The following is a 16,135-nucleotide window of genomic DNA, read 5'->3' on the forward strand; positions in this document are numbered from 1 at the left end:
ATAAATTTGCAATGCTACTGTTCCACATACATATGAACACCCCTAGATCTTACAAGTGTGTTCTACTACACAGCTATGCTTCTTCCATCAGATGTTCAAAGCAAATAATGATATGAAACATTTATGTGAAGACATTTCCAAGCTAGTTAGGCTCGGATATTTACAACAGAACTAGCAGAGCTGAAATGAAATGAAAAGTACTAGAAATAATTGCAATCATTCTTTCATATTAGCATAAATCACCACTTTTCTGTGGTAGAACATCAACGGAAACGTACCACATCATGCTTTTGAAACACTTTTAAATAGCAGAAATGTTTGTATTTCATATTAGAAGTTTTACATGCTACAGTATCTAAATTCATGCAGGCTGACATCAGCTGTGTCCTTTAAATTACTGCCACAACTTCACACAGTACAAGACAGAATACCTCAATTGTATCTGCTTGCGTTTTTGAAGTTCTTGATTCCGAAGTTCTTCCAAACGCCTCAATTCTTCTTGGCGTCGCATGAGATCTAACAGGATTAAAAATGTAATCAAGATGAAAGCTCTTAATCTACCATATGGAAACCTAGAAAACGCTACTGCCATCAGATTATCCTTGTTGTATTCAATTTTAAAACAAAAGGAGTTTCTCGGTGTATTTAACTAGTTCCTTCCCATAAAATTAAGTTTAGCATATGAAAAACCACACCAGACTCAAGTCTCACAGAATCATGGAAAGGTAGAGGACTGGGAATGCTTCCAAAGCAGATTATGGAAACAGAAATTTGAAGCGCTCAAACAAAGAAAACAGTAGGAAAAATGAATCACTTAGAAGATGTCCTGCTTTTACATCTTTGGCAAGGCATCTATCTTCTCTCAATGCTGTGCACTGCTGAAGTAACACTAGCAAGGAAACAAATACAGTACATACTCTCCACTATCCATTGCAAACAACTGCATGGCACATCAAAAAAAAAAAAGTGAAGTGTATGTCAGGTGCATGGGATCTGAGCCTCCATAGAGATTAATCACTTGACCATGCTTATACTGACTTATAAATGCCTGATCTTTAACACCACCAGAGAGAATAGCTATATGGTCTAAAAAGCAGGTCCCAGCTAAAGGTAATGCTGATTTCTCCCTGGAAATTCACACAATCTTCAATGACTATTAGTTCTACCACTCATTACAATAAAAGCAGTTGCTTTTTCTATCTTCATACAACATTGGCCACAATATTTATGGACACCATGACAAAAATTCCACCCTACTACCTATTACATGTTTTTTATGCTTCAGATCAAATACTCCACATATTTCTATGTTTTTCTTCACTATATTAACTAAAGCACCTTTATTAGCCATACAAATTATTTTTAAACTTGCAGCAGCATATATTACAATTTAATCTTTCACACCAGTACACTTTACCAAAATATTACGTGTTTTCTTTTAACAAAGATTACCAGATTTTTACTAGATAATATCCTTATTGACAATAGAAGTCCTTTCTCTCAAGCAAATTTTGCAGGCTTGCTTTTCTCCCATTTCCTCTGAAAAATCAACAGAGAATGAAGATTCACTCATATCACAAAGCCTGAGGACTGTGTCTTTTCAACAGCACATGCCACAGCAGACTTGGCCAACACTGTATTCAAGGAGTGACACAAAGTTTTTAAAATAACCTTCAGATTGTTTCGGAATACAACTGATTTTTTTTTTTTAGTTAATTTTTAGATTGTTTCATGATTTAACTAAGATCAAGAATCCATCTGTCCTGCATTCAATATTGCCCCCATGGTGGGCATATAAAAAGATTATTTCCTTGTAAGTTGTCTTTACTTTCTTTGCTATTCATGTAGCGTTCCTTTTTTGTTTTTTACATTAATACACTCAAACAAGATTTTTTTTTGCCTTCTATCACTAATTGCTATGAATTTATTATTTAATTCCCTTTACTTTAAGTTGAATAGTCCTAGTTTTCCCAGTCTCTAAATTTTTTTCAAGGCATAATTATGATTATTGCCGTCCCCAAAATTGTTTGTACTTTAAAGGTCAGCAGAACAATTGGATTCAGTACCATTTGTCAACAGCAGAATCTTGGCACAAAGCTTTACTAGCCAAATGAAAATCCAGATCTGGATGTTCAGGCTGTGCACAGAGCCGCTCATATTAGAAGATCTGCAATGCTGGTAATTCTGAGCTGACATATGTTGGGGACGGGCCCTTTCCCTGAACAGAAATAAACCTGCACTAAAGCAGATAGCTGTGATGAGCCAGAAAGCATGACTATTAGCTTCAGTACCTTCTTGTGCTAAAAAAAAAGTCTTCAATATTCAACTTCCTGCAGAGCATAGGACTGAAGGTGAAAGTGTACTTTCACCTGAGGAATTAATCCTGCAAGCAAGAATAACAAATCCAAACAGATTCGGTTGTTTTAGCTAATTTTTCAGATTCTAAGAATTGAAAACAAATGTCTGATTTCCATATAGCCAACAAAGAATGAAGTTTCTTGTTACATTTAGTCAAGATTTCCATTATTTTGATAAACTACTTAACCACCATTGTAATATTTACAAAAGCCTGAAGCATGCCAGCAATATGTAGATCTGAAACATCATGCCAATTTACTTACACATGGAAACACGTACTCTGCTTTACAAACCACTTCTGACTCAGTCTGTCAAAACATGACACTTAAAAGTGAAAAATTACACATATCAGAAGAATGAAGTCTCCCTCTCCAGCCTTAATACCACACCATGAAAATCCAAGTATTTAAGCCAGCACATTCTAGTGCAAGTCCTCATAGCTTTCATAAAGCAATTTTTATAAAACTTTTCCCTTCATCTGCAGAAGTATATGGACTGGAGTAAACTTATCCTTCTCGCTCCTGACAACTACTATACTGCAGCTTTACATCTCATATTTCAGAATAACTGTTTCAACACACTTTGAAATCAATACAATAACATTAATTCTAGGTTTTGATGCCTCAAGTCTCACTGTATCTTTCTTTAAGTGCCTTTCTTAAAATTAGCTCATTGCTAATAAATATTCTTGGTATGGTCTGAACCACCTACTCCCAGAGACAGTTCAGACCAGCAAGTTTCAGAAGCAGCTAATGTAAAAATACAGGAAAAACTAGCTGATTTTCATATACCCTGAAGCTGGTAAGAGAAAAAGAAATGGAACTAATGTTTACTAACCACTAAAGCTTGGCAAGTCATATACCTGCATGTCAATAAGCAGAAATCTAAGTGTCTTAGCAAAATTCCAAGTTGCTTAGTATGAAGCAGAAGCACTCTGCTAATCAAGGAGGACGGAAAAAAACTCTTCCCACAGTGAAAAAAAAAAAAAAAAAGCACGTTTCCTCACTGGAATATTAGCACCAAAACTATTTGTATTCTAGTGGCGCTTTAGCAGGAGGAGTAATTCTTTTTCTTTTCCATATAAAAAAGTGGATCTTAATACCTATTCAAAAAATGAAACAATTTTTCCTTCATTGTCTCTAAAAGGAACCCTATTATCCATGGAACACACCAAACCTTTTTCTCCTGATTTTTACCATTAAGATCTGTATTAATAACAAGCCACTGTCTTATCTCAGTTTAGAGCATGATTCAGGCATGATAATTTAAGAAAGATATCCCTAACCTTGCCCTCAATTACAGGCAACAGGTAGATGAATACTGAAAATAAGGTATGAGTAACAACTCTCGAACTGGATCATTAGCACTGCCAACTAACAATTAGTGAAGCCAATGATAAACATATCTAAACTGAATTTCAGCACTGAATCATCTTCACCAGTATCAAATAGTCACACACAAAATTAAAAAAAAAAAGTATCTAATTAATGCAGGCTTGATTAAAAAAGGATGGGGAAGCACCATGTATTACGTGCATTGTTATATCACATTAATATTCCTTATCTAAAATATGACAATTTCAGGTGCTATGACAACTATTTGGCATTTTAAAACTGGTTTTGATTTTATTATGCTCTGTATTTCAGTACAAGTTCTCATAAAAACATGCATTCTTATTAAATACCAGCACACTGGTTTAGAAAAAACAGGCTAGATAAACTTTTTCCTAATGACAATTTCCATTTGCAGCAGAACTTGAATAGTGGAATACTAAATAAGAAAACACAATATGCTTCTTTAAACTCTCTTCCAGTTAAGATAATGTTTTAAAATTGATTTTAAGAGACTATGAATTTATATTCAATGTAACCAAGCAAACAAAGAATGTAGGTGACTTTAATGCCACCAATCTAGTGAATATCCTTGTCCACCTCATGCAGGTATTTTTAATGCCATTCAAGTCAGCAGAAAAAAAATAAGATGAACAATTCTCACAGAGAGATGCTGCACTATCAACAAAAAAAATGTTAAGAGTAAAGTTCTAAGTAACACCAAATAATTGCAACAGAAAGTTTGCATGAGTTACCTGGGTTTAAATTTTGAAACATTACTACTTAAAATCTCAAGAACTTCAAATACCTTTAAAGTGACAAAGCCTATTCAGACTTTCAAGTTAGTTATTGAACAGTCATGATTTAAGGCTAAGGATAAGAATCTTTTTAGTCAGCCATGATCTCCCTTCATTTAAGATTTTTTAACAAGTTAAAATACTTCAGCGTTGCATTTGTGCAAAGAACCTTGAGAAACTGATTTCAAAATCTCAAGTCTTTGCAAAATCAAAAATCAGGACTCAGAAGTCCTGTAATGTGAACTAAAATCAAATGGTATTCAATAGGCCTCAGCTGGAAAGCAATGCAAAATGCAGCAATTGCATGCCTACATTTTGGGAAGTGTTTTGCAGAGAAGGCTAATAAGCAGAAAGTACCAGGTACTTGCCCTCCTACTGCCATCTCCACCCAACTCCATTCTCAAAGGTAGGGCTTGTAAACAATTGCTGAAGGGCTTTCTTTCCTGCAAGACCAGGGAGAAAGCCAGCTCACATAATTACAGAAGAGGGACACGTGATTTCAGGATTTCAAGAATGACTTTAAGAATGGTTGGGTTGCAATGGTTACCTGTAGGATCATACATAAGACTACTTGGTTGGGTTTCAAAAGAAAAAAATAAATAAAATTAGCTATTAGAACATTTGAAATTGTATCAGAGGTACACGGGACAGCCCAAATAAATAGGAGGGATCATTTGAATTTCTTCCTGCACAGGGCCCCAAAACAGTGCTTAGTCCTTTGTTGTACCATAAGCAACACCAAAACCAGAAAAATAATTTTACTGATGAACGTGAAGCTACCATTCATTCTCTTTACACAAACTACTTACATTTGACAAACTTAAGTGAAGACACAGACCCAGGCAATCTCCCTTTTCAGTTTCTTAATCCATCAGTGCCAGTCATCAAGAAGCATGTGTAAGGGGAAAAACGTCTTCCTTTTTCTCATTTCAATGCATTTAATTAAATAGTGCCTAGCAAAAATCTCTGCATTTAACATATAGCTCAATATGCTACAGAAAGAAAATCTGAGGAAAAAAAAATTAATACTAGTAGATTATCTGGTTTTTACCTTGCCTCATCAGCATTAGCTGATGCTCATGTCTAGCTGCTTCCATTTCTGCCTCTAGTTTCTCTTTGGCTTCTCTAATGTTCCTGTCAACCTGTTCACGCTGTTGCTTTTCCATCTCATCAAGAGCCTTCCAACGTGAAGCATACTCAAACTCAAATGTTCCAGGTTGAGCAAAACGCGGAGGCTGTTCTCTTTCCCTAATAAAAATTTTGCAGTTAAAATGTACAGAAGGACACATTTCCATCAACAGCTGTAACAGCCAAAGAATTTCTGAAGAATCACTTCAAGTGTAGACCTGACTTTAAATCAGATTATTATAATGTAAACCAGTTTGACAATGTTTAATTCAGCTGTTAAGGTAATATAACTAACCTGAGCTGAGAAACTGTCTAAATAAAAATCTGTTCAATTTATCAAATTTGAAGGTAAAAAATCATATTTATAATGGTACAAAATATTAAGCTGTGATACTAGATTAACTGTTCAGCTTTCTAAAGTGGTCAATTCACACAAGCAATTAAGTGCATACAAAGGCTTACTGAACAGATCAGAATATCAGCAAGAATCTTTAATAAAGGAGCCAACATTTTATCTTACATTCTAGCAGCGAACACTGTAACACTGCTGTATTTTTAAGTGTTATTCTGCAGGCTTACCTGCTTAACAGAGTAAGGGTTTCAGTTTCAAGCAACATGATTTCTAAATGGTAATCAAATCTCAAAATCAACAATTATTTTTTAATGAGATGATGGAACTCTTCTTTCACCTTGTGCTCAAGACTTTCTTTTATGCTCAAAATTTTATCTGAAGCATAGAAGCTGCCAAGATTTACATCCCACTGACTTTACAAACAGTTAAAGGGCTAATCAGAGTACAAAATGTCTGTGGGTGTACAAATCTGCAAAATCAGATCACACCCCAAGTCACAGAATCAGAGTGGTTTGGACGGGACCTTAAAGACCGCCCAGTTCCAACCCCTCTGCCATGGGCAGGGATGCCACCCAGGTTGCCCAGGGCCCCATCCAACCTGGCCTTAAACACTTCCAGGGACGAGGCATCCACAGCTTCTCTGGAGAAAGTCCACAAAAGAATGTACACTGACTATCAATAATTTCCAGTTGGTTTCAGTGGAGACCAGAAAACCATCGACTTTAATAAAACCACAAAAAGTTAAACTAAGGATTCAAGTCTCAATTTTACTATAATTAGGAGAACTTAGAAAGGTCCTATTCAATCCTAAATGTTACAATGTTTTGTGTCAAAGAACAGTTCAGCTGGAAGAGACCTACAAAGACTGCAGAGTCCAAGAGGTGCACACTACACCCGGTGACAAACTGCCTGAACGGTAGAGCTCAAAGGGTTGTAGTGAATGGGGCCGTACCTGGCTGGTGTCACTCGCGGCGTTCCCCAGGGCTCAGTTCTAGGGCCAGTTCTGTTCAACACTGTTATCAGTGATCTGGATGCAGGAGTGGAATGCATCCTCTACAAGTGTGCTGCTGATACTAAACAGGGAGGTGCTGCTGACTCTATTTAGGGAATGAAGGACCATGCAGAGGGATCCTGGCTTGTGTCCGGAATAGTGCGGCCAGCAGGAGCAGGGAGGTGATCGTCCCCCTGTGCTCTGCTCTGGTGAGGCCGCACCTCGAGTGCTGTGTTCAGCTTTGGGCCCCTCAGCACAAGAAGGACATCGAGGCCCTGGAGCGTGTCCAGAGCAGGGCTACGGAGCTGGTGAAGGGCCTGGAGCACAAGGCCTGTGAGGAGCGGCTGAGGGAGCTGGGGGGGGGTTGGTCTGGGGAAGAGGAGGCTCAGGGGAGACCTCATTGCTCTCTGCAACTGCCTGAAAGGAAGCTGTGGTCAAGATGGTCAAGAGAGGTGATTCTCCTGCTATATTACATTGAGCATGGGTGTGGCCCCACAACATTAAAAGGACATTAAGGTACTTGAAAGCATACAGAGGAGGGCAACAAAGCTGGTAAAAGGGCAGGAAGGCATGTCCTGTGAAGAGAGGCTGAGGACACTTGGGTTGTCCAGTCTGAAGAAGAGAAGACAAGATGTGGCCTCATTGCTCCATGGAGCAACCTGAGCAGGGAAGTGCAGAGGGAGGTGACGGTCTCTGCTCCCTGGGAATCGATGGCAGGATGCACAGGAACAGCACAAGGCTGTGTCACAAGAGGTTCAAACTGGGCATTAGGAAAAGTCTCTGCACCATGCGGGTAGTGAGACACTGGAACAGGCTTCATAGAGAGATGGTTAATGCCACGTGTCTGTCAGTGTTCAAGAGGCATTTGGACAACAACCTCAATGATCTGCTTTAACTTTTGGTTAGCCCTGAACAGGTCAGGTGGTTGAATGTGATGATCCTTGCAGCCCCCTTCCAACTGAACTATTCTAATTCTGAATACGAAATTACATGGCACCTTTTTGTGGGAAGTGAATTGACCTAAGTCTGCCTTTGCTCTTGGCTGTATAAAATAAGCATACAAAATATTGCTTCCAATTACACAAGCTTGAATTAAAAAGAGTGTATATTTACTAAGCTAACAAAGTAATTAAATAAATTTTTAAAATAAGGTTAAACACAACTTACTTGTGATATTGTTGTGTTTTTTGCATTAGCTTCTCTGGAAGCCCATCTTCATCATCAAATTGCTCCATTGGTTCTACAACAACAGGTCGAGGTGTTCTGGAAAAGAATTTCAGTTCAGTAATTAAAACCATAAAAGAAACTGTTTAAGATCTTATTTTGGTATTTTGAAGATGCTCTCTAGAAAAATAGCATGTTATCTTGAAGTCCTAAGTTTTACAAATGCTTACATAGTAATTTTTAAAATCAGGATTTGTTGGAATTTTATCTTTGAAAGTGATTATTGGTTCTACACACAAAACTAGCTATTCTACCTATAAAATACAATTTACATTATGTAGTTATGTTAATTGTGAAGTATAGGAATATTTAAATATTTTTTAAAATCTCAAAAACATTTTCATCAGAAAGGCATGATTATATTTGGAAATGACCAAACCCAAATCAGAGTACTCACCCTATTCATATTTACCAATTTTACTCTTGAAAGTTACTCTGCAATTAAATAGGCTTGGTAATTTGGCATTATTTTTCCAATGATAATTAGAAAATGACTTCTGCATAAATTATTTAAAGCTCATTCTTTGAATTCTCAGTATCAGCATAAGTGATCAGAGGCACGTGTTAGCTAATGCAAGGATAGCAGAATAAAATCCTGAACTGTAAAATAAAAAATAAAAAAAAAAAAAACAACTCTGTACCAGTTTTGGAAACACCCAAACAAGACCTTAAAATTGTAACAGAAGAGCTACAAAGCTGCTATTTTCAGAACACCAGCTCGTAACATTTTGTTCCACACTTTCATGTATGGATCTTTTCAGGGAGGGAAAAAAAATGTGTTTTAACAACATGGACAGCTGGAAAAGAAGCCTTTGGGTATTGAGGCAATTCAAAAAAAAAAGTCTAATCACAGAGCACAACTTAGCAACTATTTTTCCTAAAATTATCTGCATGACAATTGCTGGCTGTTCTAGCATTTAAATGCAAATGATCTGTGGGGGTAACAAGCTGATGATTTAAAAGAACAATTTTAAATCTCTAAATTCACATTTCAAATGCCTCATTTTGATGCATTTGGCCCATGATTTGAAAAAAAATTTTATCTATTCAGGCAAAGGAATCTCACCTAAAATGTGAAATTCCTGATTCTGAAGCAAAACGTTAAAAAAAATAGCATGGCAGCAGACACATACTAAATATGATTGCAACTGTGCATTAAGGGACATGTCAGCCACTTAAGCAAGACAAAGATCAAGTACTTTTTCCTCACTCAGGCCATGGTTAGATGATCACGTCCATCAAACAAAACTATCCAGCAGCTACTAAATCAAGACTACCCTCCCTTGTATCCTAGCTTCTTTTTCCCTGCCACATCTCTCACACCCAGAATAGTACTCATGTAACTCTATAGCATTCACTGAACTAGATTAGTTGCCTGGTTTGGCTCACCAGGCTTCCACTCAACCACTAGTGCCAAGAAAATCCAGACAAGAACAAAAAGGAATCAATTGCTGGTGCCCACTGATAACAAAGACTTCCTGAGATTGAATTTACTACGCATCTACTTGGGTCGGATTATCAGGATTCGGTTAAGTGACAAGATTTATGAGATTATCACCAGAAAGAGGAGTTCCAAACTTTTTTTCCCCCATCCACAATCTCTTCACTTTCTGAAACGGTCAAAAATGAACTTAACAAAAACAACTGAATATCTTATGTTTTTTCAGCAAGCACAAATGGCTTATGTAAGCATCAAAAACAGTTCTCAAGCAGTTAAGAGATCAACAGCACAGTCAGGGCAGGAAGAGAAGCAACCACACATTCCCTCATTTGATGGCAGCAAGCTTCAATGCTGTGGAATCACAGCCTTACTTTCCCAAATGATAAGGGGGAATGTTAATCTATCACTTCACACTGTCTCTAAGAAAACATTTGAAAATGTCACAAGTTAACGTGTGAAAGTACAGCCGTTAACAACTCTCCTCATCAAGTACAGAAATAAGAGATGTTAGAGAGAAGTGATGCAATATGCAAGCTCGCTTGCTCTTCAAAGATTTCCAGAAACTGCCATCAACTTGTTCAAAATTTATTTAAAAAATAATAATTACTTATGGCTTAGGAAGCCACAAATAAAAGTTGTTGATGGAAATAAACACAAAAACATTTTCCTGAGTTTACAGAAATATCAGCAATGTAGTGTATTCATTTGCCAAGAAACAAAAGAATATTTTGTCGTATTGTTAGTGGGATCAGAAAGCTCAATCAGTGGAAATAAAGCCTCATTAGGAAAAGACCTACTAAACAAGGGGGGGGAAACAAAACATTGCTATTGGACTGAAATATGGTAGTTAAAAGATGTCTAAATAGTCAGCAGAAAAATGTGGTTCTCCACACTAAAACAAAAAAAAAAAAGAGTGTATTTTCAAGTATTTGTGTAAATCACTTTAATTTCTCACCTCATTACTTTCATCATTTGATAATAAGATGTAGGGAATGCCTAAGTTTTTTTTTTTTCTTTCACATAAGAAATACATACTCAACACAAATTCAAACAAAAACCTGTGAACTTACGTTGTTAGCAAGAATGCCCCATCACTGCATCTTTCTAGAGCTTTCCGTGCTGGAGGTTTTGCTGCAAACTCTACGAAACCTTTTCCTGTAGCTCTGCCACGATCATCTACTACAACAACAGCTCTTTCCACTGGCCCAAATTGAGAGAAAGCTTGTTCCAGCAGCTCATTAGAAACCACAGGTGAAAGATTCTTGACTGTTAGGGCAGCTCCATGTGTAGCAAATCGAATTCGAAGTGGTCTGCTCTTCAAAATTGTACCATCAAGTTCTGCCTTTGCTATTTCAGCCAGTGTCCTAGATTCCTTTTTCAAGATATAAAATATTTTATATATTTTATTTGCAAAGACAACAGACATTGCTTTTGCATTGGTTATTTTTCCCCCAGAAAAGTAGCAATTTTTCTTCCCTTAATTTGAGCACATTTGCATTAGGGTCATTCAGCATTCTTTTTTACCCAAAATTTCCTAACCATGGAATGAAAGAACATGCATTTTTCATTCCCTGTGGTTTAATCTAAAACATGACTTGGATGTAAATTTTTGTTGCACGTTAGAGGACTTACATGCTGCTTCGGTAAAGGCTTTCAGTAGAATTGAAAACTTCACAGTTTTTCACATATGCCTACTGAAGTCTTTATATCCATATATTAGTTAACAATATTTTCAGAAATGATACTAGAGAATCTAAAATGTTTTTTCTTACTTTTTTAATAAATGAAAATATTGTTTGAATGAAAATATCACACATGCTCATTACTCTTGTTGGATGAACTCTAAATAGATTCAAAGTTCATCAAGAAACAAAATTACCTTCTTTGCTCATATATTCACTCCTCTTGCATTTATGGCCTTTCTGCACCCATATCCACAACAAAAATCTGTCTCAATAGCTGCTTTTTTTCTCATTCCAGAAATTCTTACCAAATATTATACCCCAAAAGCCTTGTATTTAAAGAACTCTTTAGATCACAGGCAATTTTCCAGTTCAACCTACTACAAAATGTTAGAAAATAGTATATTCCCTAAATATAACAGAAAAGGGACATTTGAATAAATACTATATTTAATTTACCTTACATACGAAATTGGGTAATATATGCAAATCTATCACACTTCCTCCAGAAAAATATTTCAGGTTGGGAGATTTTGTCGTGGTCAAAAGCATATAGCAGAATGCTACTTATCTTTGCACTTATCTAGAACAACCAAAAAGATACAAAATCCTAACCAGTAAAATATACAGAAAAATCGTAACCAGGTTAACCCAAAACACTTTAAGTGTTTATAAACTCTATAGTTCTTTTCTCAGAACTAGACGAAACAGCCTTCTAAGCACGGAGTCATTAAAACTAATCCTACACATTAAATTGAAAATTTTAAATGCAGGATCATAAGCTTTTAGGATGCTTTTTCTACATGCTTGAGATAATACTGATTGAATTGTATGAAGCCTAAAATCTAGTCTTATCTGGACACAATTCAGACAAACGACACTCCCAATTCTTTGCAATATTGAAATTGTGTATTTGTAGCATTCAAGATGTGCAAAGAGTATTATTTCAAAACAAACCAGTCCAGTCTTTAAAGTTAACTGTGTTTTCATAGGCCAAACCTATACTCATAGTGAGCTGCACAGATTGAAATTTGGTGTGACACAAAGAGGTAACATTTCCAGTCCTGAAGTATGCTAAGTGCTCCCAATTAAATAAAGAAAATCTTTAAAATATTACATGAAAAATGTATTTTTCACAACCATATCTTCCTGTCTGGAAGAGTTACAGGCTGCAGGAGCACCCGTAGCAGCACATAAACTGCAAACTGGTGGAAAAACCCTGAGACCAGCCCCAAAACCAGCGGGGGTTCCCAGCAGTGCCCTGGAAACCCCAAGGCAAGGGGCAGGGGAGGCTGCTCACAATGCAGGCCTCTGGCTTGGATGGATGGAGGTAAAAAGGGAACAGGAGGAGAAACCAGAGGAAGCTGAGGGAGCAGCATGAGCAGCAAAGGAAAAAAGAGAGGGGGGGGCAGCAGCTGCCTTCTCCTAGCGGCGAGGGGAGGGCGGGGAGCGGGGGAATGGGGGCTCCCAGCTGCAGAGGCCAGGTCACGAAGCGACCCCCGGGGGGTCATACGAAGCCTCACCAGGCGGATGAAGCCGAAGCCGCGGTCCCGGTTGATGAAGACCTCGCTGGGCTCCCCGTAGCGCTCGAAGAGCCGCTTGAAATCCTCCTCGGTGATGTCGGTGGGCAGGTTGCCCACGAAGAGCCGGCAGCGCTGCGTGTAGCTCTTCTCGCCCGGCTTGAGGAAGCTCTTGATGTCGATGGTGAAGCCGCCCTCCTGCTCCTCGTCCCCAGCCTCCTTTCCCGGCACCAGCGCCATGGCGGCCGCCGCCGCCGCCTCGCTCTCCGCTTCCAGGCCTCGCAAGCCCTTCAGGCCGCCGCCGCCGCCGCCCCCCACCATACCCAGCGGCGCCGCCGGCGAGCTGTTCTCGATCCTCACTTGCTTCAGGTTGCGATTCGCGGCCATCTCCGGGGCCTCGCTCGCTCCTGGCCGGCTGATTCCCGGGGGACGCGGAGCCTCCCCGCTCCGCCGCCGCCTCCCACCCGCAGCCGATTCAAAATGGCGCCGCGGCCGCCCTCGGCGAGTTGCAGCGTCCCTGAGGGGAGCCCCGCCCCCCGCCGCCGCGCGCCCGGAGGGGGCCGCGCATGCGCCGTGGGGCGCGGCGGGGAGTAGGGGGGCGGCTGTAATGGCCGCCGAGGCGGGGCGGGAGGGGAAGGGAGCAGGGGGGTGAGGGGAGGGCTTTTGTTGTAAATAAAGGTGGTGGTGGCTTGATTCTTGTGGTATGAAGGCACACGTTGTGTTGTTGGGGCACTCCTTGTAGCTAGGGCTGCAGCACGGGGGTGTATTTTAACCCCCCTAATTGTCTATCAGATGCCTGTGCGTCTGGTTTGCCAGTTGTTTAGTTTGATGTGTGCGTTTCAGCCAGGAATCCAACCGCTGCGTGGTATTGCAGAGAAGCACAAACCAATTTCAGAGGGATTTCCATGTTAGATGGGAACATTCTATCTGTTTTTTTCCATTTGAGGTACCTCTAAGCATGTACCAGAAATCTGGAACAAAACAAGCAACCAACCAAACAAAAAGCCATGAGTTCCCAAACATCAGGAATCACTTTCTCAGCCCACCTGTTTCTGAAGCAGAATGTTGGGTACAGAGCATTGAAATGAACCCAGGTTTAAAGCTCTGAAAATCAGAAACTACAGACTGGAGGAGGGTATCTACTCCCAGCTAAGGCAGGAAGTTGAGCAGTGTAGGAACACGAGGGGAGAGTATCAATGGGGGATCCAAAGAGGTATGGTTTGTAGTGTATTTAGCATTCAATAAAGATGCTGAGTTGAAATAAGGAACTACTCGTAGCAAAACAAAATATATTTAAAAAACGGATAATTGTGTAAAGGGAATGGAACATATGTTAGAAATGATGTGACAATGCATTGTAGACAGTGAAAGCTCAATAGATAGGAAAAAATAAGATAATGTAGTAATTACTTGTTATTGCCAACACTGTATAGTAAAATTGCTATGATTTTCAGAGTTTTATGAATCACTTTAGTAACACAGGCTTCAACCATTTAAATACACATCAATGATTTCACTATAAAAAAATCAATAGGAGGAACAAGACATGTTTACAAGTTCCATGCTATTCTTACCTTTCCCTAGCTACAATAACAGTAGCTCTCAACAGTAAATCATAGTCTAACAAAATAGCTCAATAACATTCCAAGTTCCAGAAACAAGAAAATGATAAATATATCTTCAATATATGCATGGATTTAATATGCTCGGGCATCCATAGCCTGCTTTTGTTAGTCACAGTACAACTATAACACATATATTCGTGTTGTTTTTAGACTTTATTGACGAGGAGCTGTTTGCACATGCCCTACAGTCAAATGTTGTAGTGTGATGTACAAAAACAGGACAATTTCTTCTGTGTTGACTCATCTCTTTACTCAGTGTTACACTGTATCATTTAACAATTTGCTCATTCATCAGGACAACCCTAAATAGTTCATCTGGTACCTAATGGTCTAGAGTCTTTGTGGCAAGATTAATGCTACACCTTGGCACTGACACCACTTAACCAAAAACATTTTGAAAGTGACAGAATGGATCCCTAGAAGTTCTTGTTCCAATGTTTTCCTTCTGTTATAAACATTCGTTAACATTTTTATGACTTAGTAGGTGCAGCTTGTAAAATGTGAGTTCTGCCAAACTCTTCCAGCCACTCTCTGTAAATTAGGTATTAATATATTTAATATGCTGAATACAGATGAACTACATGAAGGTCATTTCAGAGGAATGGAGGAGTAATAGTTATGATTACATGGCAGTTTGTTTTCCCTCTGTAAGTCTTCAGATTTTTTTTGTAAGCCTAAGTTTATTCAGCTTGACATTCAAAAGGACAGAGCAGACCTGATTTTGTACTAACAAAGTTGGTTTTGGCATGGAATTTATTTAAGACTATAAAAAGTTTACAACATCTTGTATTAGTAATATACTGCCCTTACATCTACTAGGCTCCCTTTTCTGAAGCTTTATATTATGATTTCGTGAATGGTTCTGTATTTTTTTTTTAACAGAAATACAATATTCTGCATATGCACTACTGTCTATAGTAGTACAATTGTTGTCTAAAAATATTGTCTATAGTACAATTGGTATTCCTTTGATGACAAGAACATTTCAATTGCAGAAAACAGAAGCAAAATTGTGAAAATCACCAGTACTTTTCATTTTATCTCCATGGTGTATGCTGAAGTTTTAACACTAACAAGAGGCTTGAATGTATTTCCAAGATATGCACCATCCAGAGCTGTGCCATATGAGACTTGGTCAGAAGCAACTGTTCTAGTTTTCATTTCATATATCTCAGCATTTCCTGATGAAAGTCAAAGAGTTATACAAGTTGACCTTCAAATAAAAATCTCAAACTACATGTACTTACCCCTGAAACAATTTCAAAGTGATTGCTGTGATAACAGCATCTCAGTGGTGACAGCTGCATTAACGGTAAAGTCATCTTCTCAACAGAAGCAATTGCCCTGGATCAGGTGATTAGTAGTAGCTTACTACTCAACACATTTCTGGACTCACAGGTTTGTTTATTTTTACTTCCTAGAATCATAAAATCATAGAATCACAGAATATCCTGAGTTGGAATGGACTCACTAGGATCACTGTGTCCAAATTCGGGCTCCATGCAGAACCACCCAAAATCCAAACTATTTTGTCTGAGAGCGTTGTCCAAATGCTTCTTGAACTCTGTCAGACTCAGTGCCATCTTCACTGCCCCAGGGAGCCTGTTCCAGTGCCCGAGCACCCTCTGGGTGCAGACCCTTTCCCTAACCCCCAGCCTGACCCTCCCCTGTCCCAGCTCCATGCTG

At 38.7% G+C, this 16,135-nt stretch overlaps 1 protein-coding gene across 3 annotated transcripts in view; it reads right to left on the reverse strand.

The window, feature by feature from the left end:
* PSPC1 (paraspeckle component 1) overlaps positions 1-13,282 on the reverse strand; it is a 63,340-nt gene extending 50,058 nt beyond the window's left edge. For all 3 annotated transcript variants that reach the window (XR_014618287.1, XR_014618288.1, XM_084284151.1), the window contains exons 1-5: positions 12,828-13,282; positions 10,693-10,994; positions 8,125-8,220; positions 5,538-5,734; positions 432-516 (exon numbers count right to left, since the gene is read on the reverse strand). Coding sequence is in view for 1 of the 3 variants with exons in the window: in XM_084284151.1 (XP_084140277.1) it covers positions 432-516; positions 5,538-5,734; positions 8,125-8,220; positions 10,693-10,994; positions 12,828-13,211 (1,064 nt within the window). In the remaining 2 variants the exon portion in view is untranslated. The remainder of the gene's footprint in view (positions 1-431; positions 517-5,537; positions 5,735-8,124; positions 8,221-10,692; positions 10,995-12,827) is intronic.
* Positions 13,283-16,135: the final 2,853 nt, after the last annotated feature.

This window comes from Netta rufina, assembly GCF_964035555.1.
Source record: "Netta rufina genome assembly, chromosome: 1".
Lineage (NCBI taxonomy): Eukaryota > Metazoa > Chordata > Aves > Anseriformes > Anatidae > Netta > Netta rufina.